Source organism: Leopardus geoffroyi, chromosome B1, assembly GCF_018350155.1.
Source record: "Leopardus geoffroyi isolate Oge1 chromosome B1, O.geoffroyi_Oge1_pat1.0, whole genome shotgun sequence".
NCBI classification, from domain to species: Eukaryota; Metazoa; Chordata; class Mammalia; order Carnivora; family Felidae; genus Leopardus; species Leopardus geoffroyi.
In genome coordinates this window covers 73,769,800-73,791,751 of record NC_059327.1, presented here as the reverse complement: position 1 = coordinate 73,791,751, position 21,952 = coordinate 73,769,800, and the positions used below count along the sequence as shown (strand labels likewise).

Genomic DNA, 21,952 nt, shown 5'->3' with positions numbered 1-21,952 from the left:
TTTATTTTAGAGCCACTGTTTATTATTTTTAGTTTATTTTATGCAAGCTTGCTTTTTTAAAGCGTCTGTGGCTGTGTGCCCACTTGTCTTCATTCACTAATTGCATATTGAGTGCGCATTAAGTGGTAGGCATTGAGGTAACAGCATCGGGCAAGGGGCTTATGATCTTCTGAGGAAGACAGACCTTGAGCAAGTTGTTACATTATAATGAGGACTGTTAAGGAAGGTCAGGGAAAAGGTGCTGTGGGTGTGAGTAATGGGCAGTTACCCCAGCTGTGGGGGCAGGGAAAACCCTTGTGAAGGGGGTGTGTAAGCTGGACCTGAAGGATGAATTAGGTTTAGGTAGGTAGAGGGAGGGTGGATTGGGGATTCGAGTTTACAGCAAAACAACACATTTAGAGGTTGAAGGCAAAACGCAGCAGAAAGTAGACCAGTGAGGCTGGAGCATAAATAAGGAGGTGGATGAAGACTAGGCAGGTGCCTGAGTGTTGAAGCCACAGTAAAGGATTTGGTCTTCGAAGGGTTTTAAGCAGCTAGTGGCATCACCTGATTTGCATATTGGTAACTCACTTTTGATGCAGTGTGGAGACTGGAATGGAGAGGACAGGTGGACACAGGGAGACTAGCCTACCTGTCTCTCTCCCTCCCTCTCCTTCTCCTTCCCACTAGGGCAAGCATTCCTCAACTTTTTCTGTAAAGGCTCGGAGAGTATATTTTGACTTTCCAGGCCATGTGATCTCCGTTGCAAGTACTCCTCTCTTCAGATGTAGCATGAAAGCAGCCGTACACAATACACAAAGGAATGAGCATGGTTGTGTTCCAATAAAACTTTGTTTATACACACGGGCAGTGTTGGCCCATGGGCATGGTTTGCTGACCCCCTATCTCCAGGATATAGTAATGAAGGAAAGTGAATGGATTCAAGGGTTCCTGAGGAGTTGTGATCAGTATTACTTGGTGGTCATGGGTTTGTTTGAGAAGGGTAAGTGAGAAGCTGAAGTTGGTGTGCAGGTTTCTGGCTTAAATAACTGTATGAATAGTGGTTCCAGGATGACGTGCACACCAAGCATAGCTGTCTTGGTGAGCGTGGGCATTCGGGTGGATGCCCAGCCATTGGCTGGACATGGGTGTGTGGAGAGAGAAGTGCAGGCAGCTTTGGTGTGTTACAGAGCTTCCCTAGAGAGAGGGAAGAGGGCAAAAGGAAGAATCCCTAATAACTCTAACATCTTAAGGGGAGAGGGGGAAGAGCCACAAAGGATGACGCAAAGAGGAAGGAGCAAAACCAAGAGAAGCACCAGTGGTTAATCGGGTTAGATTGGCAGAAGCATTAGGCAAAATGGGAAGGGCCTATTGGATTTGGATGTGAGGAGGTCATTTATAACTTTGGTTAAAGCAATTTCAGAGAGTAGTGGGCTTTTTCTTTTTATGTCTATGATATGGTGGGACTTGTTTGCAGAAAGACAAATTCAGTCATCTAATTCTTCCTTAAGATTTTAGGTTCCATTTACAAATGGTGTTATTCTGTTGAAGTCTAGCAGATACTAGCAGTTGCTTTTTATTTTTTTAATTAAAAAATTTTGTAGATGTTTATTAGTGAGAGAGAGAGACAGAACGTGGGCAGGAGAGGGGCAGAGAGAGAGGGAGATACAGAATCTGAAGCAGGCTCTAGGCTCTGAGCAGTTAGCACAGAGCCTGATGAGGAGCTTGAACTCATGAGCCGTGAGATTGTTGACCTGAGCCAAAGTTGGATGCTTAACCAACTGAGCCACCCAGCACCCCAATTAGCAGTTGCTTTTTAGAATAGTCTTTGGTTAATGTTTGGTCCTATTTCAAGCTTGGTTAATCTTCTTTAAAGATTTTTTTTTTTTAATGTCTTTGAGAGAGAGAGAGAGAGAGAGAGAGAGAGTATGAGCCCCTGGGGTGTGGGGGCAAGAGGAAGGGGAAGTGGGGGAAGGGCAGAGAGAGCTGGGGACAGAGGATCCAAAGTGGGTTCTGTGCTGACAGCAGTGAGCGCAATGAGGGGCTTGAACTCACAAACTATGAGATCATGACCTGGGCTGAAGTTGGAAGCTTAACTGACTGAGCCACCCAGGCTCCCCATCTTGATTAAACTCCACTATCTTTACTGCATTTTAAAATGTGTCTTATTCTTTTTTTGATACTTTAATTGCTGAATGAAAATTGTAGTAGTTAAAAATGTATTTTTAATATAATGTGCTTAGGTAATTCTTAATAAATCTAATAAATTAAACACAATCATGGTGGTTCTTTCTACTTAATATTAAGTCTTCCTGGAGTGAATAAACGCTTACCCGCAATCAAGTCCGCCAAGGATTTGGGGAATGCCTCCTTGCCTTACTGAGATTTCCTGCCATCGTGACTGTGGCTGCCAGGCCGAGTGCCTTTTTATTTTATAATCACTATGCCAGACACATCAAGCTGAACAAAAGAGGAGCTGTCATAGCTGATGGGTTTTGGATTTACGCGCTGCACTACCTGACTTCCCTGTGTGCTCACCGTCTGCAGCTCCCCCCTCCCCCCCAAATGACTGTATTTCTGAATCAGAGTGTGCATTTCCTTATCTTAAAAGATATGTCGATTATCATTCCATGTGGCTGTTGAGATCTTTGAACTTGATGAAATTTTGCATTCTTTTCATTTATTTTCATCTCTTCCATGCATAGCTCTTTCACATTTTAAAAATGATAATGATAGCCCGTTTCAATTTTAGACATCTCTTAACTGTTTTGCCACAACTTCTAACATTCTATTAACGGAAGGCAGACGGAAGAACAGTTAATTGGCTATTGCTGGGTGAATCTACTTTGAAATAAAAGATTCCTGTGTTGAAACAGAATGTTCAGAAAGTATAAGAAATGCCAAACTACAGTGTTCCTGTGTATATTTAGAACATATTTATCTCCTTATTGCCATAATAGGAATTTTCATGTTGCCCAAGGGAGAGCTTATGATTTCCATTAGAATGTGAGCTTGGTGACAGGCTTTTCTGTCTTATTCATGTTTATTTCCAGCTACTAGGATAGTACCCAGCATTTAGCAGATACTCAAATATTTATTAAGTGAATGAATGTTCTGAATAAATGATAGATTGTTTACTATGAATACAAGATTGAACTCTTTGCCTCTTTTTAAGTTTTTTTCTCCCCTTTTTTCTTCTTTTAGGCAGAAGCCACTAATACTAGTCTCTTGCAAGTACAACTGGAATGCAGTTTACGTAATAAAGTGTGTCAGCAATTAAAGGTAAAATTAAAAAATTCACTCTTCTCATCCTTCCTTTCTTGCCTTTGGCTTGGAAATCAAAAATAACATGACACATTCTGTTTTCAGAAATACACATGACCTTATCATAAGTGCTTTTCTTTTTCTAAAATTTGAAATCACAAAGTTTGGATGATTTTTTTTTTTTGAGTTTTTCTTTTTTTCTTTCCATCCCTCCAATCTCAGAGTTGTTATATGGAATCTGACGATGTTTTACGGCTACAAATGAGCATAATCGTAACCATGGAAAACGCCTCAAAAGAGTTTGAAGAAAACACACAAGATTTGTTAGATCATCTTTCTATAATTTATGTAGCCACAGATAAATCTGAGACCTCAGGTAAGGTGGAATCTTTTAACATTTTTATTATAGTATATCTTGATTAACCATCACCATTTTTTTGTTTTATTTTATTTTTTTAGTATTTATTTTTGAGAGAGAGAGCGAGAAAGACAGAGTGTGAGCAGGGGTGGGCAGAGAGAGAGGGAGACACAGAATCCTAAGCAGGTTCCAGGCTCTAAGCTGTCAGCACAGAGCCTGACGTAGGGCTTGAACTCACGAACTGCGAGAACATGACCTGAGCCGAAGTCAGATGCTTAACCAACTGAGCCACCCAGGCACCCCTGCATCACCATTCTTAAAGCATTTACTTGTAGGCTGTATCATTGCAATGCAAGACAACGAGGCTTTGCGTTCGTTATTAAGAGATTAACAGTGACTGGTTCTCAATCTGTAACTGCTAATAAGGCTATATTATTTTGGAGTAAATTAAGTGGCAACTGCAAACCACTTTTTAGTTTTCTTGGGATGATTTTTTTTTTTTTTTTTGCATTCTGAGATAGGAAACAAGTTAAATGGGCAGGCACAACAATCTAATATAAATATTCACAAAGTGTTTGGGAAGTTTTGTGTCTCTTGTCCCAGTGTTACTGATCTGCAGAAGCTCAGTTAAAGAAATCATGCTGTGTCATATTTTTAATAGCTGACTGGGTGCCAATTGTTCCTGGATGCCGGACAAGTTAAGAGAGTGTGAATTGTACTGTTCATTGTTATGAATTTTGTCTTTGAAAATGTATGTCCTGTGTACCAGGAATTACCTAGTTCATCAGCTTCAGTTTCTAAGAACTTTTGTAGGCAACACATATTAGGTGATTTTTGACATTTACAATGTAGAGTTTGCTGTTATCCATTGGTTAGCAAGGCTGTTCTGGTATATGTGTCTGTATGTATATATATGTATGTGTATGTACATTTATATATGGACACATACATACACATGTACCACGTGTACATAAACACATACCATATACATATCCAGAGAAAGAATTGGTACCAAAGTGTAATTTTATGGTCAAACATCATCTACTTTCCAGCCCTCAGAATTGGCTGTAATAGTGATGGTTCTTTAGCAGGAGGGCTGTCCTGTCTTCGGCTTCCTAGTTTTTGGTGATTCTCAGAATGGCCAGATAGACATCAATATAGAGAAGACCCTGTCCCATGGGGAGCACTTCTGTGAGTGAAGGTTGAAAGGAAGGTGATGTTTTGAGATCCCAGGGTTTTGCTTTTCCTCAAATGTGGTCATCCCAATAAGGAAATAAGGGCCTGTCCAATCAATAGGAGAACATCGCTTTATTTAAAGCTGTCCAGTTGGTTAGTTTCATCCAGAGGAGTAATAGTGTGACCCTATACTCAGAATATCTTCACTGGTAGTTTATTATCCTTTAGAGAGCTCATGTTGGTAGGTCATTCTTTTTGTATAGATCTTTTTCCTTGTGACTTAGAAGAATACCCAACAGAAAATAGTTCCCAGTTTCAATGGTAGTGTTGAAAAACGAGTCACATTTTTTATAGAAATGTGTAATGTAGTACTTTAGCCACTATATTAAGGTATGAGAATGAGATGGCTCTTTTGTTTTAATCTCATTGCTCTGATTCTTTTGGACAGATGATTCGGCAGTAAATATGTATATATTACATTCAGGAAACAGCCTTATTTGGATACAGGTAATTGTAAATTACATAAAGTAAAATTTAAACTTACGAATGTATGTTTCATTGCAGAACATGAGGAATTTTCAACAACAGATACAGAAATACTTGTCTCATTTCTCTTTTGCTTTAATTTATACCCGGTTTCCCTTGCTTGAACCCACATTAGGATGAAGGTTGTCAGCACCCCCCTTCCTACTGTCATAGACAAATATGCTGAGCAGTTGCTTGTATGCCAGTCTGAACGACTTAGTTCTTTTAACAGAATTGATTCACATTGGATACTCACCCAGCTGAGAATAGTCATGTGGATTTTTATTTTTGTAGGACGTACATCATTTCTCACAGAGAGATGCTCTGTCTTTGCAGTTTGAACCAGTACTCGTACCTACTTCTGCAACCAACTTTACAAAAATTGCCTCTTTCACTTGCAAAGGTACAGATTTTAAAAATACTGGAGATTGTCTTTTTATTTTTGTTATCTGGTTATGATGACAGTTCTTTTCTGTGAAATGACTTGGGTTTCACAAAGGTTTTCAGAAAGCAAATTGGCTTGATGGTAATATTGCAGCCTTAAGAGTTCTAAGAGATAGAATGATGGAAGAAATGATTGTTGATGCCACTGTTATTCTGCCACATGTGGGGGATTTTGCATTTAAAGCTTAACTCACGTGGTAATCTGAAAGAGCAGGATGTAAATGTGTCTGGTGGAGGTGCTGCTTCCACAGAGAACAAGGTTGTGCTGCCGGGTCGTGTATCTTTGTGCAGAATGCAAGCTAGATCTAGTGAGTATAAACCCAGCTGTAGCTTTAGGTTCTTATTTATGGTTAAAAAGAGTTCTGTAAATAAATGCAAGTTGTTTGAAACATATGAAAGCATGCCCTGCCTCACTTCTGTTTCTTTTTCTTTTTTAAATTTTTTTAATGCTTATTTATTTTTGAGAGAAAGAGAACACAAACAGGGGATGAGCAGAGAGAGGAGACAGAGGATCCGAAGCAGGCTCTGTGCTGACAGCAGACAGCCCGATGCGGGGCTCGAACTCACGAATTGTGAGACCATGACTTGAGCCAAAGTCGGACGCTTAACCGATTAAGCCACCCAGGCACCCCTTTTTAATTTTTTTTAAGTTTATTTATTTATTTTAAGAGAGAGAAAACACCAGCAGGGGAGGGGCAGAGGGAAGGAGAGACAGAATCCCAGGTAGGCTCCTCACCATCTGTGCAGAGCCCAATGTGGGGCTTGAATTCACGAACCGTAAGATCATAACCTGAGCCAAGATCCAGAGTCGGATGCTTAACCCACTGTACCACTCAGGCACCCTGCCTCACTTATGTTTCAAGAAATGTTAATTAAAGCAACAAGTAAGATATAATTTATTACTTGGATCAATAAAGTGTTAATATTCTGTGTTGGTAATGATTAGGGAAAAAACACGTATTTTTGACAAGAGTACTGACCAATGCAGGCTTTTTGGAGGGAAAATTGGCAATCTGTGAAAATTTAAAATGCACATTTATGCTCTTTGACGCTACGTCTGGGAACTGTCTAGGTACACTCATATACATATTCAGAACTGCTTACAGAAATGTGCACTGTTAGTGACAACATCCGTCTGTCGACGGGGGCTCGTTCAGTTGCAGTGCATTTACAGGAGGGTATACCCTGCAGCTACTAGGAGGCATATGTGGGCATGTAATGCAAACAGCGCATACACTTGGTGTCCTTTAAAGGGTGTCTGTGTACTTGCATGTCATAGAACACTGGACGGATGCTCAGGAACCTGCTAGCAGTTGTTTCCTCCAAGATAACTGGGGACTCGGGTGGACTTTATTTTCACATTTTTTGTTAGTGTTGGAATTTTTTGGAGGGTGGGGGGGTTGGGGCCATATATGCAGCTTAAAAAAAAGACTTGAGTATTTGTATCAGAGTTAAGAATTTAATGCCAATGCCTTAATATTAGGAGTAGTTCAGGGAAAGCTTAAAAGTGTTGTTTTGATAATCTCCAGTGTTTTGGAATGCATTTCCACTCACCCTGTGAAGCTCCTTCTTGCTATTTCGGTTGTCTTTTTCCTTTCTTGCTCATGCCTCCACATGCTCCTCTTCACCCCACCCGGCTGAGTATCATTTTTCACTTTTGTCATCTCTGGCAGACCTAAAGACTTTCCTCTTATTTATGGTGAATGCAGATCTTTGTAAAGAGAAGCTATAAAGCGTTGACTCTCTTTTTCTTTTTCTCCCAAAGGAAGAAATGAGAGGTTGGTTTAAAAAGGGAGGGGTGTGTGTGTGTGTGTGTGGTAGACATCAAGTTCTAGAAAATTGGCAACCAGCCAGCAGAGGAAAAAGATAGGAGTGTTTGAGAAAGTATTTTACCGTTGATATCTGATGCACTATTTTAATGGAGAAACTGAAGTAATTAGAAAGTTATAAATAAAACGTATATCCTGTTTTTGTTCAGGCGCAACGAAAGAAAAGATGCTTCACGTTTATTTCTTTGTATCTCAAAACAGCTACATCGTGTGCCAGTGGAATTAAAGAAGACGTGAAGAAAATAAAAAACACTCCAACACTAAAAGCGTGTCTCTCCTCTCCTGTGATTCAAGGGTAGGGTGAATCCATTTTCCTTTAAATCATGTTTGTTTAAGTGTTTTTCATCTGGAAATAATTTAAAAATGTGACTGATGAGACGTGTATGATTCTCTCTGTCCGGACTTGCCTTGCGTACATTAACACAGATAGCAAGCAGTGGAAAGGCTGATGGCAGAATGGGAGAGGGGAAAAGAAGGATTCCAGTGATTCCGTTTGTGGACTGGGCCGGGGACCAGGTAGTCAGGTGTGGGAAGAAGGAAGAGGATGCGCTTTGGGGTCCTGGTTTTGTCCTGGCGGCCTGTGTGAGCTGCCTTGGTCCTGGCCTGGTCACTTACCCTCTGGCCTTCAGAGGCTGCGCCTGAGGGCACGAAGGGTGAAGAAGGCAGTCTGGCGGCCTGTGCCCGGTGCTGACGTTTGTGCTCTGACGTTTCATGCTGCTCCTCTTTTGGCACACTCCGAGGCGCGCTGAGTGCTGGTGGGTTGTCTCCCACTCAGGGCTGATAGCATGCACGTCCTGTGTTCGCAGGTATTTTAGAATGGACTCCTCTGCGACCCAGTTTCACATAGAGACTCACGAGAACACTTCAGGAGTTTGGTCAATGTGGTACCTCAACCATTTTGACCATAGTGTTGTATTAAATGATGTGTTTGTTTCCAAGGAGACCAAGCACATTTTAAAGGTACATATGGTATTTTTATCCAAGTTTTAGCCTATTTTAAGTTTTGTTTAAGGTCAGATGCAATGAAATTAATATTTATATAGTTTAATTTTTTCTTCTGAGTTTTAAAGCAAGTATTTTTCTTTTAACGTTTTCAGAATTATTTCTAAGATCCATTTGTTTTTTTAAACTATCGTTCAAGGAACACAGAGGGACCAAGGTATATTCTTAAAGGATATTTGCTGTCACCATTATTTAAAAAATTACAATGTACAATTTATGCTCAAAAGATTGTATTTATTAAAAATAAGCCTGCTTAATAAGAGACTCTTAAAAACTGAGAACAAACTGAGGGTTGATGGGGGGTGGGAGGGAGGGGAGGGTGGGTGATGGGTATTGAGGAGGGCACCTTTTGGGATGAGCACTGGGTGTTGTATGGAAACCAGTTTGACAATAAATTTCATATATTGGAAAAAAAATAAGCCTGCTTAATGACAAAATAGACTTTTTCAAAATATTGCCCGTGAAAAGTTCAAGATTACTTTTGTGAAATTAAAACAGCATGTGAAACATTTAAAACCTATCATTTATATGAAAATATTTCCATCTTTGAGCTGGAAATAGTTGAGTAAATTCTATTTTTGAAAGTACAAAAGAACTTTAGTATCATACTTTATAATGGTTTTAATCATAATTGGTATTAGGAAAAGTAATTTCTCTTGCTTTTTTTCTTTTTAGATTCTGAATTTCACTGGCCCTTTATTTCTACCTCCAGGCTGTTGGAATATATTTACTTTGAAACTTGCTGTTAAAGACATTGCCATAAATCTATTCACCAATGTATTTTTGACTACAAACACAGGTGCCGTTTTTGCAATACCTCTACAGATTTACTCAGCACCAACCAAGGTATTGTTTACAACACTATGTGTTATAATTTTCATAATAATTACTGTTATTAACTTATGGTGCTTGGGTTTTATTGGCAGAGTTAAGCTCGTGTTATTGGCAGAGTTAAGCTCGTGTTCTTTAAGACGATCCCAAGAAATACAACAGATATTACCAGGCCAAGCTTAGATGGTCATTTGTTTAGATATGGAACTCTTTATTTGGAAAGAGTTTCCATTTTTCATAAAGTAACTTGAGGTTCTTGAACAAAATAACGTATTACAAGTAGATTCATCTCATTTTCATTTATTTCCAAAATTTGTAGAGCAAGGAATATGTGCTTGCTCTAGAAAGCACAGTTGAGCTTTTAGTGCATCCTTGCAATGAATTCAAATAAACTAGACGGTTAAATGCTGTAGTTAGGCCTCTGGTAAGTGAGGCTTGGTTGCTTGTAGTTCTTGCATTTCTCCCGGGGGCCAAATCTAAAGCCTGAAAGGTTTCACAATTAAAATGCTTTCTAAAATCTGGGTAAACCGTATTCAATTTAGATCTTATCTTAAACATGTCTCATTTTTTTCTTAATGTTTATTTATTTCCATTTGGTTACTGTTATTGCTTCTTTTTGATCCAAGCTATTCTGTATAACGCTGGGTTCTGATTTTTCACTATGAGACATTCATGCAACCATCTTTATGATTTTTCTCACTTATTAGCCTTGGTGTTTCATTAGATAGAAATGCCTCATGCTTAGCTATAGGCTTCAAGGTAGGACCTCTAAAATCAAACTACACAAAGTGTAAGGTTAATTCCATTCATCCTTATTTTGAGGAGGGGAGATTTCTTAGAAATTTCCTTTTTCTGATCAAGAGATGCGTATTAAGAAGAGCGCCCTGTGGGAGGGAGTAGGCAGGTTTCATGTATATGTGGAAGTAGTGAGTCTGTGCTTTCCCAACCTGTAGGAAGTGGAACGTCAATTTAAATGTCCTGAGTGGCTTAGGAGTTTCTACAGATTGGTATGCTGTTTTTCAGAGGATTACAGTGTTTTGGTTTTTTTTTTAAAACCTATCAGGAACGTCCTGAGATTAACCTCTAATTCAGGAGGCAGCTTTGTGTCTTTGGAGCCCATGGATCATCACTGTGGGCATCGATGATTGTGCAGAATCCACTGCTGTGAGCCTTCCTGTGAGAGACCGTTCAGGGCTCTCATTCAGGGGGAAAGGAAGCCAAGAATTCGCTTTCTCATTGTTTGGCTTCTGGTTAAAGAGAAATTCACTGAGGTGGAGGCCAATGTCTGCTTTGCATTTGAGTGCATTAGGATTTTTATGCTTAGTGTTGTGTTTTAAGTTATTCATATATTACTTTTCAATCTAGGAAGGGAGTCTGGGTTTTGAAGTGATAGCACATTGTGGCATGCATTATTTCATGGGAAAATCAAAGACAGGTAAGTATTTTGCCCTTAGGCTTTCTGTAGAACTCTAGAGTGGGGTTGGGTGGGAAATAGTGAGGAAAAATAGAGTTTGTAGCTGCAATAAGTGCAATAATTAGTCCTGTAAACATAATTGTATCATATTTTATTTTTAAAGAGCATGATCATTCACAGAATGACTTGAAAGTCTTAAGAATCCTCCAAAAACACCTGAGGTTACTTGTATAAATAATGTCCCCTTAAGTAGCTTGAACTTTTGTAAGGGATTTTTTTTCAAACACATTATTTGATGGTCACAGCAACTTTGTATCCAGGAAAAGTTGGAAGATTCTGGTTCTTTTATAAAAGGGCTGACTACAAGTTGGTAAAAATAACCTGGAATTGTGTTTGCAGACTTGGATTATAGGAGCATAAACATCTTCCAGGGGGTGCTTGCTGTTATGTGAGATTGTATGCTATGGTGTTGACATAGAAGCTCTTTCTAGCCCTTGCCCTACATTTTTGATTTATTAAAATATTTAATGTAAGGAGACTGTTGCAGTATGGAGACTTCTTTGAGGGGACACCCATGTTTTCATCCTGGTACACTCTTTAGCACAGACAGGACAGAACAGATAAGTAGAGAGGGCTCAGTGAACAGGAGGCCGTTTTGTAAATATGCACATGCACCTTCCCCAGGCCTGGTGTGTGCCCTTCTTTGGGAGGACCGTTTGTCCATCAGCACTGATCACCGAAAGGCTTAGATGATGACCAGTGCTTACGGGGAAGCAGTTTAGCCTGTTAGACGGAAAGCTGTTAAAAATGTTCCGAGTATAATTTTTACTTGTTTCAGGCTGTATTCATGAGCCATGTGTCTTTTATGTTCTTACCTTTACATGATTCGATTTAGTTTTGTTTTCTACATGTTTGTTTGATTTGATGTACCATTTGCCATTGAGTTAGAGGGATCCTAGGAAAGTCAGAGGGAGGGAGGGGGTGTGTTTATGCATTTGACAGTCCTCTCAGTTTGAGAAGTTTGGCAGCCTGTGGCATTCTTTACTGATTGAGTTGCATTTTCTATAAATCTAAATATTGAATCTGATCTAACTTTTAGAAAATCCTAATTGGGAAGGGAGTCTTTCCCTGGATCGGTCTACCTGGGATGTGGATTTGGAACTTGCCAATAAATTGTATGAAAGATGGAAGAAGTTTAAAAACGGTGATGGCTGCAAGTATGTCTTCACCTTTCCTTGTCTCTTTTATGCGGCACTGGGGAGACACTTCAAGCGAAGTTGTAGGATGTCCAACCTTAGAAAAGTTGAAAGTGGAGTGCAGTGAATACTCAAACGTTCCTCGCCTGTTTTCAACCAGTTGTTCACGTTTTGCCACTTTTGCTTTATTTCTCTCTCGACCTCTATACCTTTGTACACACGCATTATCTTTGTGCTGAGTCATTGGAAGGTAAGCTGAAGATACCATACCTCAACCCTCAGTACTTTATTAGGAAAGAATTCATTTCCCATGGAGAATATCCTCCTACATAGGACTATGCTATGATTCCACACCCAACAAATTTAACACTGATACAGTTATACAGTATACAGTCTGTATTGAAATTTCTCTGTTTGACTCACTGGTATCCATTATGGCTATCTTTTTCTTTTTCCTTTTTTTAAATCCAGATTCCATTCAAGGATCATGTATTGCAATTGGTTGTCATGTTTTCTTAATTTTCTTTAGACTTGTATCCCCACCTTTCTTCATCTATCATAATGCTGACACTTTCGAGGGGCCTACCCAGTTGTCTTACAGAACCTTTGGCACTGTGGAGTTTTTGGATTGTTTCCTCAGATTTACATTCATGTCCAACAGTTTTGGGAAGAGTGCTAATTACTTGGTTGGTATTGTGTCCTTATCATTGCATCACCTCAGAAGGAACATAAATGGCAGTTTGTCCCATTGTCGGTGTTGCTAACTTGAATCGTTTGACTGTCCCCATTGTGCGTCTGACAGCTCTCTTTCCACTGTAGATGAATTTTTCCTTTACTAAGTAATTATTAAAAATTAATAAGTAACATGTGTTATGATAATTTGAGGTCATATAAATTTCCTGTTCCCAAAGAACACTTCACCCCATACATTGATAATCCTTGCCTGGATCAGTTGCTAGCTTGATGGCTGCAAAATAGTGATGTTTCTGATTATTTTGCTCATTCTACATTCTTTTTGAGCATCACTGTGGATTCTTTGTTCATTACCATGATGTACCATCAGTATTATTTTTTGATGCTGAATTGTCCCAGATTTGGCTGATGGGAGCCCCTTCAGGATAGATCGTGGGTCCCTTAGATGTTCACTTCATTCTTTGAGCAACTTCCTTGCTTTCTAGTAAAACAGGATGCTCCGGGATCATGTGTACTTTCTCTTCCCCAGACCCAGAATACCCAGAATAAGCCTTTTCTTTTTTCCGAGAGTCCTTGTTCCTTTTAGTAGGAGGGATAATTAGTGATTTCCTTTTTTTTATGTGAAAATTATTTTTCAAAATAATTTCTTTCTTTATGAATTACACAGGAGGACTGCTTTAGGCATGACTCGATTTGGTCGCTTGAAGAAATCCAAGGAGTCAGAATCCTTTGTTTCGTATCTTCCTCGTTTAATCACAGAGCCCGGCCTTGTGTTAAACTTCAGCGCAACTGCCCTGAGGAGTAGCGTGGTGAGGATTGTGTATCTCCTTGTCAGTGACCCCCTGGCTCTTGGGGTGTTAAGTTATCAGAGTCTTTCCACCTTGAGAATACTGTGTCAGAAGCAAAGTTAATTTAAATTCATTTTAAGTGACATACATATGCCGTTCGGTACACTTAGCAGGGAGGTGTCAAGAAACAAAGGAGTAAACTTGAAACAGACTGAAAGTGCATGAAACAAACACATTTTCTGAAGTTTGTTTTCAATTCAAAATCCGTCAAGAAAGTATTCAACTACGAATATCAGAGAAAATCTTTTTTATAAGATTTTACAATTTTTAAAATTTTTATTTTTAAATTTATTTTATTTTTTTTATTTTTTAGAGAGAGAGTGAGAGTGGGGGAGAGGGGCAGTAGGAGAGACAGAAAATGAGACACACAGAGAGAGAGAGAGAGAGAGAGAGACACTCTTAAGCAGGTCCACATTCAGCATAGAGCCCAACACAGGGCTGAGTCTCACGACCCTGAGATCATGACTTGAGCTGAAAGCAAGAGTTGGACACTCAACCAGTGAGCCACCCAGGCACCCCAATTTTTTAAAAGTAATCTCTACGCCCAACGTGGGACTCAAACTTACAACCCCGAGGGGCGCCTGGGTGGCTCAGTTAGTTAAGCAGCCGATTTTGGCTCAGGTCATGATCTTCTCGTTCATGAGTTCGAGCCCCGCATCGGGCTCTGTGCCTTCAGCTCAGAGGCTGGAGCCTGCTTCGGATTCTGTGTCCCCCTCTCTCTGCCCTTCCCCTGCTCATGCTCTGTCTCTCTTTCTCTCTCCAAAATAAAGAAATGTTAAAAAAATTAAAAAAAAAAAACAACTTACAACCCCAAGATCAAGAGTCACAGTGCTTTACTGACTGAGCCAACCAGGAGCCCCATCACAGAGAGAATCCTGATTAACACAGGCTTACGTAGGAGTTAGCTTGTTTTATAGTGAGAAGCTCAAAAGAGAGAAGTCCAAAGCTGATGAAGCAGCATTGTGATGCCATCAAGAGCCTGGACTCTGTCCATTACCCTCTGTCCTTAGTGTGCTGACTTCTTCTCTCGTGTGTGCTTCCCTCCATGAGCTCGGGAGGCAGGGAGCAAAGCAGAGGCACAGAAGCCACACCAGCAGACTTCCATGTGTGTGTGTCATCTCATTGCCAAAGAGCTGCATCACATGTGGTCTGGGTGATGATTTACACTTCATGAGGTGCTCACTGGGTTTCTTAGGGGTGGCATCCGAAGACTGTTTTTAAAACATTTTTGTTTTGTGGGGCGCCTGGGTGGCTCTGTCGCTTGAGTGTGTGACTTCGGCTCAGGTCATGATCTCACAGTTCGTGGGTTTGAGCCCCACATTGGGCTTTGTGCCGACAGTCTGGAGCCTGCCTGGGATTCTTTCTCACTCCCTCTCTGCCCCTCCCCTGCTCACACACACACACACTCACTCTCTCTCTCTCTCTCTCTCTCTCTCTTTCTCTCTCAAAAATAAACATTAAATTTTTTTTTAACTTTGAAATAATTTCAACTTAAATGGTTTAAAAATAGTACCAAGAACTCCTAGTCACCTTTCACAAAGGTGTTTTTGTGTTTGCCACATTTGCTTTATCATTCCTTTTCTCTGTCTTTGCACACACACACACCACACCCTTTTTTTAAATGTTTTTTGGGGCGCCTGGGTGGCGCAGTCGGTTAAGCGTCCGACTTCAGCCAGGTCACGATCTCGAGGTCCGTGAGTTCGAGCCCCGCATCAGGCTCTGGGCTGATGGCTCAGAGCCTGGAGCCTGTTTCCGACTCTGTGTCTCCCTCTCTCTCTGCCCCTCCCCCGTTCATGCTCTGTCTCTCTCTGTCCCAAAAATAAATAAACGTTGAAAAATTTAAAAAAAAAAATGTTTTTTAATGTTTATTTATTTTTGAGAGAAAAAGAGCATGAACAGGGGAGGAGCAGAGAGACAGGGAGGCACAGAATCCGAAGCAGGCTCCAGGCTCTGAGCTGTCAGCACAGAACCCGATGCGAGTCTCAAGCTCATGGACTGTGAGATCATGACCTGAGCCGAAGTCGGACGCTTAACCAACTGAGCCATCCACGTGCTCCACACCACACACATTTACGAGCTGTTTGAGAGTGTCAGATGCTATGTCCCCCTTATTTCTACTTCACTGTGGATTTCCTAAGAACAGGAGCATCTTCTCACATACCAAAGTGCAATTATTAAAATTGGATGTGATATTAATCATAATAATGTTATCTAGTCTGCAGTCTATATTCAGAATTTTCCAGTTATCCCCCTCACATACTTTATGGCAGGTTTTTTTTTTTTTTTCCCAGCTCAGGATCTTGCATTGCATGATCTTTATCATCACCTGTAATCTTTCTCAGCCTTCTCTTGCCTCTCATAGCAGAGATGTTGTTGAAGTAAGCAGGCCATTTATTTTCTAGACTGTCCCTCGATTTGATTTGCATGATATGGTTCCCATGATTCGATTCAGGTTATGAATTCTTGGCGGGATTATCTTGGGAGCAACGCCATGTCTCCCTCAGGGTTTTGATTTTCCTTTCCCCAATCTAGGTGAAGTACTTTGTGGTGAAGAACCCTTCCTCTTGGCCGGTCTCCTTGCAGCTCCTGCCTCTTTCCTTGTATCCTACACCTGAGGCTGTGGTACGCCTGCTGCACAAATGGTAAAACACCCAGTTGGTGAAGACTTTCTGACGGTGTTTGGGAAACGCTGTTAAGACTCAGAATTATTCAGAGTCCTTCACATCTTTCACCCAGAACCTGTATGTGGGTGTACACAGTATTGGCCCCAGTACCTGCACACCCAGCTCCTTGGGACATACAACCTGATGGAAATTGCCGCTTCTCTTGTTACGTGGTATCTTTGGTGTTCCTGTGACAAGGCTAGCTCCCAGCAGGATATTACTTTCTCTGGTCAGGGAATCTTTACAGCTGTGATTTTTTCCCACGTGTATTTCTCATATTGAGAATCTAAATCACAGCGATCTCTGGGCAACACAAGAAAGGAGTTTAGTGTTTTAGTACATTTTAATCTCGTGTTAAAAAAGAAAAGATGATAGATTTTTTAGTCCCTGTCTGTTATATCTTATTTTCACAAAACAGTCACAGTTTCAGTTAGTATGTTTCCCTCTTTGGCTTAGTAGGATCTACCCTTATCCCTGGGTTTCTCAGCTTCAGCACTATTGACATTTTGGACCAGGTGATTTTCTGTTTGGGGGAGGAGGGGCTGTTGTGTGTTTCAGAGGGTGGTTAGCAGCGTCCCTGGCTTGTACCCAATCGGTGCCAGTAGGACCTCCCCAGCTGTGGTAAGCAGAAATGTCTCTGGGCATTGCTACGTGTCTACCGGGAGATAAAATTGTCCTTTCTCGAGAGTCACTTCCTGTCAGGTTCCTTATGTATTGTTTGGAGAGGGAAAAAAAAAATTGCTTTGTATTTAGAGCTGTTGTCACCATATGCTTCTTTACATTCTGTGCTGCCAAAGTCATTCATTCAATGGTATTTATTGAGCACTTCCAGTATGCCCAGGACAATGCAGGGGGCTGGGATGCAGTGGTGACAGGATGGGATGAACCGTATATGTAAACACATGTGCTCACATAATCTGTATATGTGCACACATGCACTGTTTTCTTTAGTGGCAACCTGAATGTTATTTCAAACATTTTTTTTCCTTTATAGGTTTGGCACCAATATGCAGATGATTAATTTCACAACTGGTGAATTCCAGCTCACCAAAGCTTGCCCTTACCAGGTAGGATGTCCTCTTTAAATAGAAAAAGAATGCTGACAAACCATGCACATAGCATATGGCTGCACCAAGTCATGTTTCAAGTGTTTTTACATAATATGTGGCTCTCTTATATTCTAGGCATGAAGTATACATAGCAGATTTTCCCAATTAACGAATGCAGCAAGAGCCCATGGTTCATGTTAGCCTGTAAATCATTTTAATTTGATAGTTTAGATTCATGTGAGTGAAGAAATAACAATTGAATCAGGGCTATGTAGAAAACCATAAAACCTGAGACCCCAGAATTTACAATTCTCTTTTAGATTTCCCATCGATTGTTTCTTAAGGTGACATAAGGTAAAGATACACTTAAGAACATCTTCTCCTACTAAACAGGCTTCATGTTTTTAGCAAGTCACCCAGTTTCTGTGTTCACCTCATCTGTTAAAAAAAAAAAAGGTCTTTCTAAAATTCTTAAGCCTCTGGACGCTCATGAGGTCTTGCACAAATACTCAGGGGGAGGAGTAAACATGTCATGTGGAAAGGATGTTGTTCTGGGACTTGGCAGCCTTGTTTCTTAGTTTCCACTCAGTAGTTCTGTGGCTCTTTGTACAGAGCTGAGAGTTCTCCTTACAAGTATCCTATGTGTGAGATCAAGTCAGATGTGGAGCATCTGTTAAAAAAATACAGCCACACACGTCACCACACATGGGCATACAACTATATTTCTAACACACACACACACACACACACACACACACGCACGCACGTACACACTGAAATGCCTTGGTATTTTCTTCTTTCTCCACGCTTATCCCTCCAAAGATGGACTATTGGCTCTAGATTAACTTGAATAGCAGAACGAGGGAGATCAAATGACCTCCAACTAAGAGTTAAAACTCATCAAAGCAAGTTTTTAGATGGATTTTTAACAGAGACTTACAATAGGAAACATATCACAGCAAATGTCCCTTTCTGTTTGTAAGTGGTTTAGGCAGCAGGATGCTCTTGGTTTTGTTAGCACGCCTGCCCTGCTCATTGCCTCTGGTTCTCCTTTCCACTGAGCAGGCTCCCAGGGCTGTTAGAGATAAGTTAGTCCAGGATACTAAAAGATCTTTGGCCCCACTGGTGTTGAATCGTATATAATTTGGAATTCCAAAAATAATGCCGATTTTCTTTTACATCTAAACGTTCTATTCAGATTTGAACAAATGCTGCAGCCTGTTTGGAAGAAGTTTTTCATGTGTGACCAAAGGTTTCCTCCAAGAATATTACACCTTTTGTGATAAGAGACACCATTACTGTTATGAATTTGTTACACTGACAATAATACTATTGATGCCTTTGAGACACTTAAAGTTTAATTCAAAATTCTTCTTAGAACTCTTTGTTATGTAAAGAATGGCACCCGTATTTATGATGGTTTGCTGTTAGAAATGTAGTTCCTTCAGTTAAGATCAGGGGGAATTAGATGGTCAGGGTTCTGAGTCCAGGCTGTTAACATGGGTTAGCTTTGTGCCCTCAGGAAGATTACTTATCCTCTCTACAGCCTTCTCTCACTCACTCGTAATAATGTTTGAAGATTCAGTAACATTTATGGAATGCTCAGCATTTTATAGACTTCTTATATTCCAGTGCCTGGCATATAAGAACGATTTAATAAATGATGCAGTTGTTATTACAGATTTTTTAATGTTTGCTTATTTATTTTGAGAGAGAGAGAGAGAGAGAGAGAGAGAGAGAGAGTCCCAAGCAGACTCTGTGCTGTCAGCATGGAGCCCTTTGTGGGGCTCGATCCTATGAACTGTGAGATCATGACCTGAGCCAAGATCAAGAGTCGGGTGCTTAACCGACTGAGCCACCCAGGCGCGCCATGTTGTTATTACAGTTTTAATACTAAAAATCAGTTTTATTCAGTATTCATATTAGATATATGTAAAGCAAGGTTTCTCCCTTCATGAAGCTTATAGTTCTAATGAAAATGAATCAAACACTGTCACTATTTCTTCTGATAGCGTGGGGAAATACTAGCAACAATTGCAGGATAAAACAAATACAAAAATCAAGACTGCAGAAAAGAGAAATATTACCATGCAGATTATATGATTATAGCGCTAAGAAATTAATAATTTTTTTTAGTGAGAAGGAGCTGGAAAAAAACAGTGGAAAGAGGAAAAATGATGAAGAACTCAGCCTTGAATACTAGATTTAGAAAACAAGATTTTAGCCTTGAATACTGGATTTAGAACACAAGATTAACAGAGAAAGTTAGAGACCTTGGTAAAAATAAAGGAGCTTGTGAATAAACACAGCTCTTTCTCCTGAGTGAAGAGACGCAATATAATAAAGATGATTTCTGTATGAACCTAAGGTCAGTATTAAAGATAGGGTTGTCGAGCAGCAGTTGGGTGTTGGGTCAGATCCCCGCAGCATTCAAACAGAGGCTATTTGGTGTGCTGTCTAAGTGACAGTTTGCAGTCAGAGCATCTTGGCAGAGATGGCTCTTGTAGCCGCAGCTTCCATCCGGGCCGGGAAGCAAATCCCCCTCTCCAGCATCCCTGGCAGGCTGTCCTGCAGCCTCTGCCTGCTCTTCTCAGCTGTGGTTCGGGAACTGTTTATCAGTGTGAACTCTCAGAGTGAGCAAGTTCAGCGCGTCGATTAGGGTAGTCCACTCTGGATGCTAAAAGAAGAGCAATCATGTTTATACCCTAAAATGCACGTAATGAAGACGGAAGCTTGCTTCACAGGAATCATTTCACTGCATTTATTAAATCTGCAGGGCATGCCTTCTGAGGAATCTGAGTTTGGCATCCTCCACTTACATTTGCAGCCTCTGGAGATGAAAAGGGTCGGTGTAGTTTTCACGCCAGCTGACTACGGAAAAGTTACCTCACTCATACTAATCCGGTGGGTGTGTCCCTGTCATGGAGCCTATTTCTTTCTCTCTGACTCATCTGTCCAAGTCTCTTTCTCTCAAGAATACATAATCTCTTTATTTTTTATTTATAAGTATTTGTTTATTTCTGAGAGGGAAATGTAAAATCTGAAGCAGGCTCCATCACCACAGAGCCCGACATGGGGCTCGAACTCACGAACTGTGAAATCATGGCCTGAGCTGAAGTCGGGCGCTTAACTGACTGAGCCACCCAGGTGCCTCAAGAATATGTAATCTCTTTAGCTAAGAGCTGACATTCACCTCATGGTCAGGCCTTCAGGGATGGGGCTGTGTTGCACGGGAGGGAGAGGAGAGGCTATGTGAGGCTTCACACTTACTCTGTGCCTCAGTTTCCCACCTTGTAAAGTAGGGGCTGTGTGCCCTTCTCTCTAAGAGCCGCAGTATATTTTGCTCAGCGTCTCATCTGTTGGTGTCATTGAGGGCAGGACACATGTACAAATGCAGACACACACACACGTATGTGCTAGGAACACATGTTCCCAGCTCAGAAAAATAATTGAAACACTGCTGTGTATGTTTTCACTCGCAGTGTTGGGATTTATATCACTCTCATACCTGTCTTGCTTCTGGAACTCTCTGTAGCCCCAAAGGACAATGGACTAAGGACTGTTGAGCCCATTGCCGTTTTTTCCCTCCTTTTAAATGACAGATGTTGCTAAATTTAAGCAGCTAAATGTTTCTCACTATTAAATTTTTTTCATCTTTAGTTAGTCTTTATTGAGAGTTTTCTTTCAAAAATTTACAGTAAATACAGATCTATGTTGAAGCTCTCTGCATTGGTGAGAAGTCTAACACTAATTTTCAATAAATGGCCTCTTAGTTACCTGTAGAGTTTTTCTAGTATCAGATCAGCTAGCGAAGACTTTCTTATTCTGGACTTCATTTAATATATTACATGAGTTTGTTCTTCTGCAAGTGAATTGCTCTGAAAAAGAAAATGTACTTGTTTGTTCTGTTAAGCATTTTAACTAAGACTCCTGCTGCCCTGTTGACAGCGTCTTTCATTTAAAACTCCTTCTCCGTTGAAGAACTAAGGTCCTGGGAAGTGCAGAGATAACATTTACCTCATCCCAGGTTCAACTATCCCACCTCGAAAAGAAAGTCTAAATTATTTGTAGTAGTTAATTTACTTTTGATATTTCTATATTGATACATAGTATTTTTCTGTAAATAATATCAGTCATCCAACCTAACTTAAAGGCTTTTAAATGGTTGAAGATTCTTAATCCTTCAGATAAAGGGGTAAAGCTCTTGTTGTATTTTGCCTAATTAGGAATGTTTTCTCAGCTTCTATAGTATTTACATTAATGATGACTGGCTTTCACTCCAGTCTACACCTTTTAAACATCTACTCCATTTAACTTTTTTTGTCCTGGGAGTCATGACTTCAGTTAATGAAAAGGCAGAAGCTAGTCTGAATTTTTGCTTGACTACTAAGGATTTGAGTAGATCTATGTTATTTTGTGGGGTGACATTATAAATCTTTGGTTCAAAAGAAACAGTAGGATTTTATTTCTAGAATTATCCCTAAGGCAGAATCTCTAATAGTCACAATTACTATGAAACTCCTTAATTCACCCTGCAAGTAGTTTGTATCAATTAGGCTAAATTTGTTAATGTTTCTCTGAGACCCCAACTTTATCTTTTCAGTTTTTGTTTTTGTTTTTGTTTTTTTTGCTCTTGCAGGTCTCATCACCACCCAGGTGGCTGATTATTAGAAAAACATGG

At 40.3% G+C, this 21,952-nt stretch overlaps 1 protein-coding gene across 3 annotated transcripts in view; it reads left to right on the top strand.

Annotated features, from left to right (window-relative positions):
* TMEM131L (transmembrane 131 like) overlaps positions 1-21,952 on the top strand; it is a 171,620-nt gene that overhangs the window by 105,788 nt on the left and 43,880 nt on the right. For all 3 annotated transcript variants that reach the window (XM_045465287.1, XM_045465278.1, XM_045465267.1), the window contains exons 8-20: positions 3,184-3,261; positions 3,466-3,619; positions 5,226-5,284; positions 5,597-5,705; positions 7,777-7,870; positions 8,382-8,535; positions 9,253-9,423; positions 10,774-10,843; positions 11,922-12,039; positions 13,379-13,520; positions 16,092-16,201; positions 17,217-17,289; positions 20,048-20,175. In XM_045465287.1, coding sequence (XP_045321243.1) covers positions 3,184-3,261; positions 3,466-3,619; positions 5,226-5,284; positions 5,597-5,705; positions 7,777-7,870; positions 8,382-8,535; positions 9,253-9,423; positions 10,774-10,843; positions 11,922-12,039; positions 13,379-13,520; positions 16,092-16,201; positions 17,217-17,289; positions 20,048-20,175 — 1,460 coding nt within the window. The remainder of the gene's footprint in view (positions 1-3,183; positions 3,262-3,465; positions 3,620-5,225; positions 5,285-5,596; positions 5,706-7,776; positions 7,871-8,381; positions 8,536-9,252; positions 9,424-10,773; positions 10,844-11,921; positions 12,040-13,378; positions 13,521-16,091; positions 16,202-17,216; positions 17,290-20,047; positions 20,176-21,952) is intronic.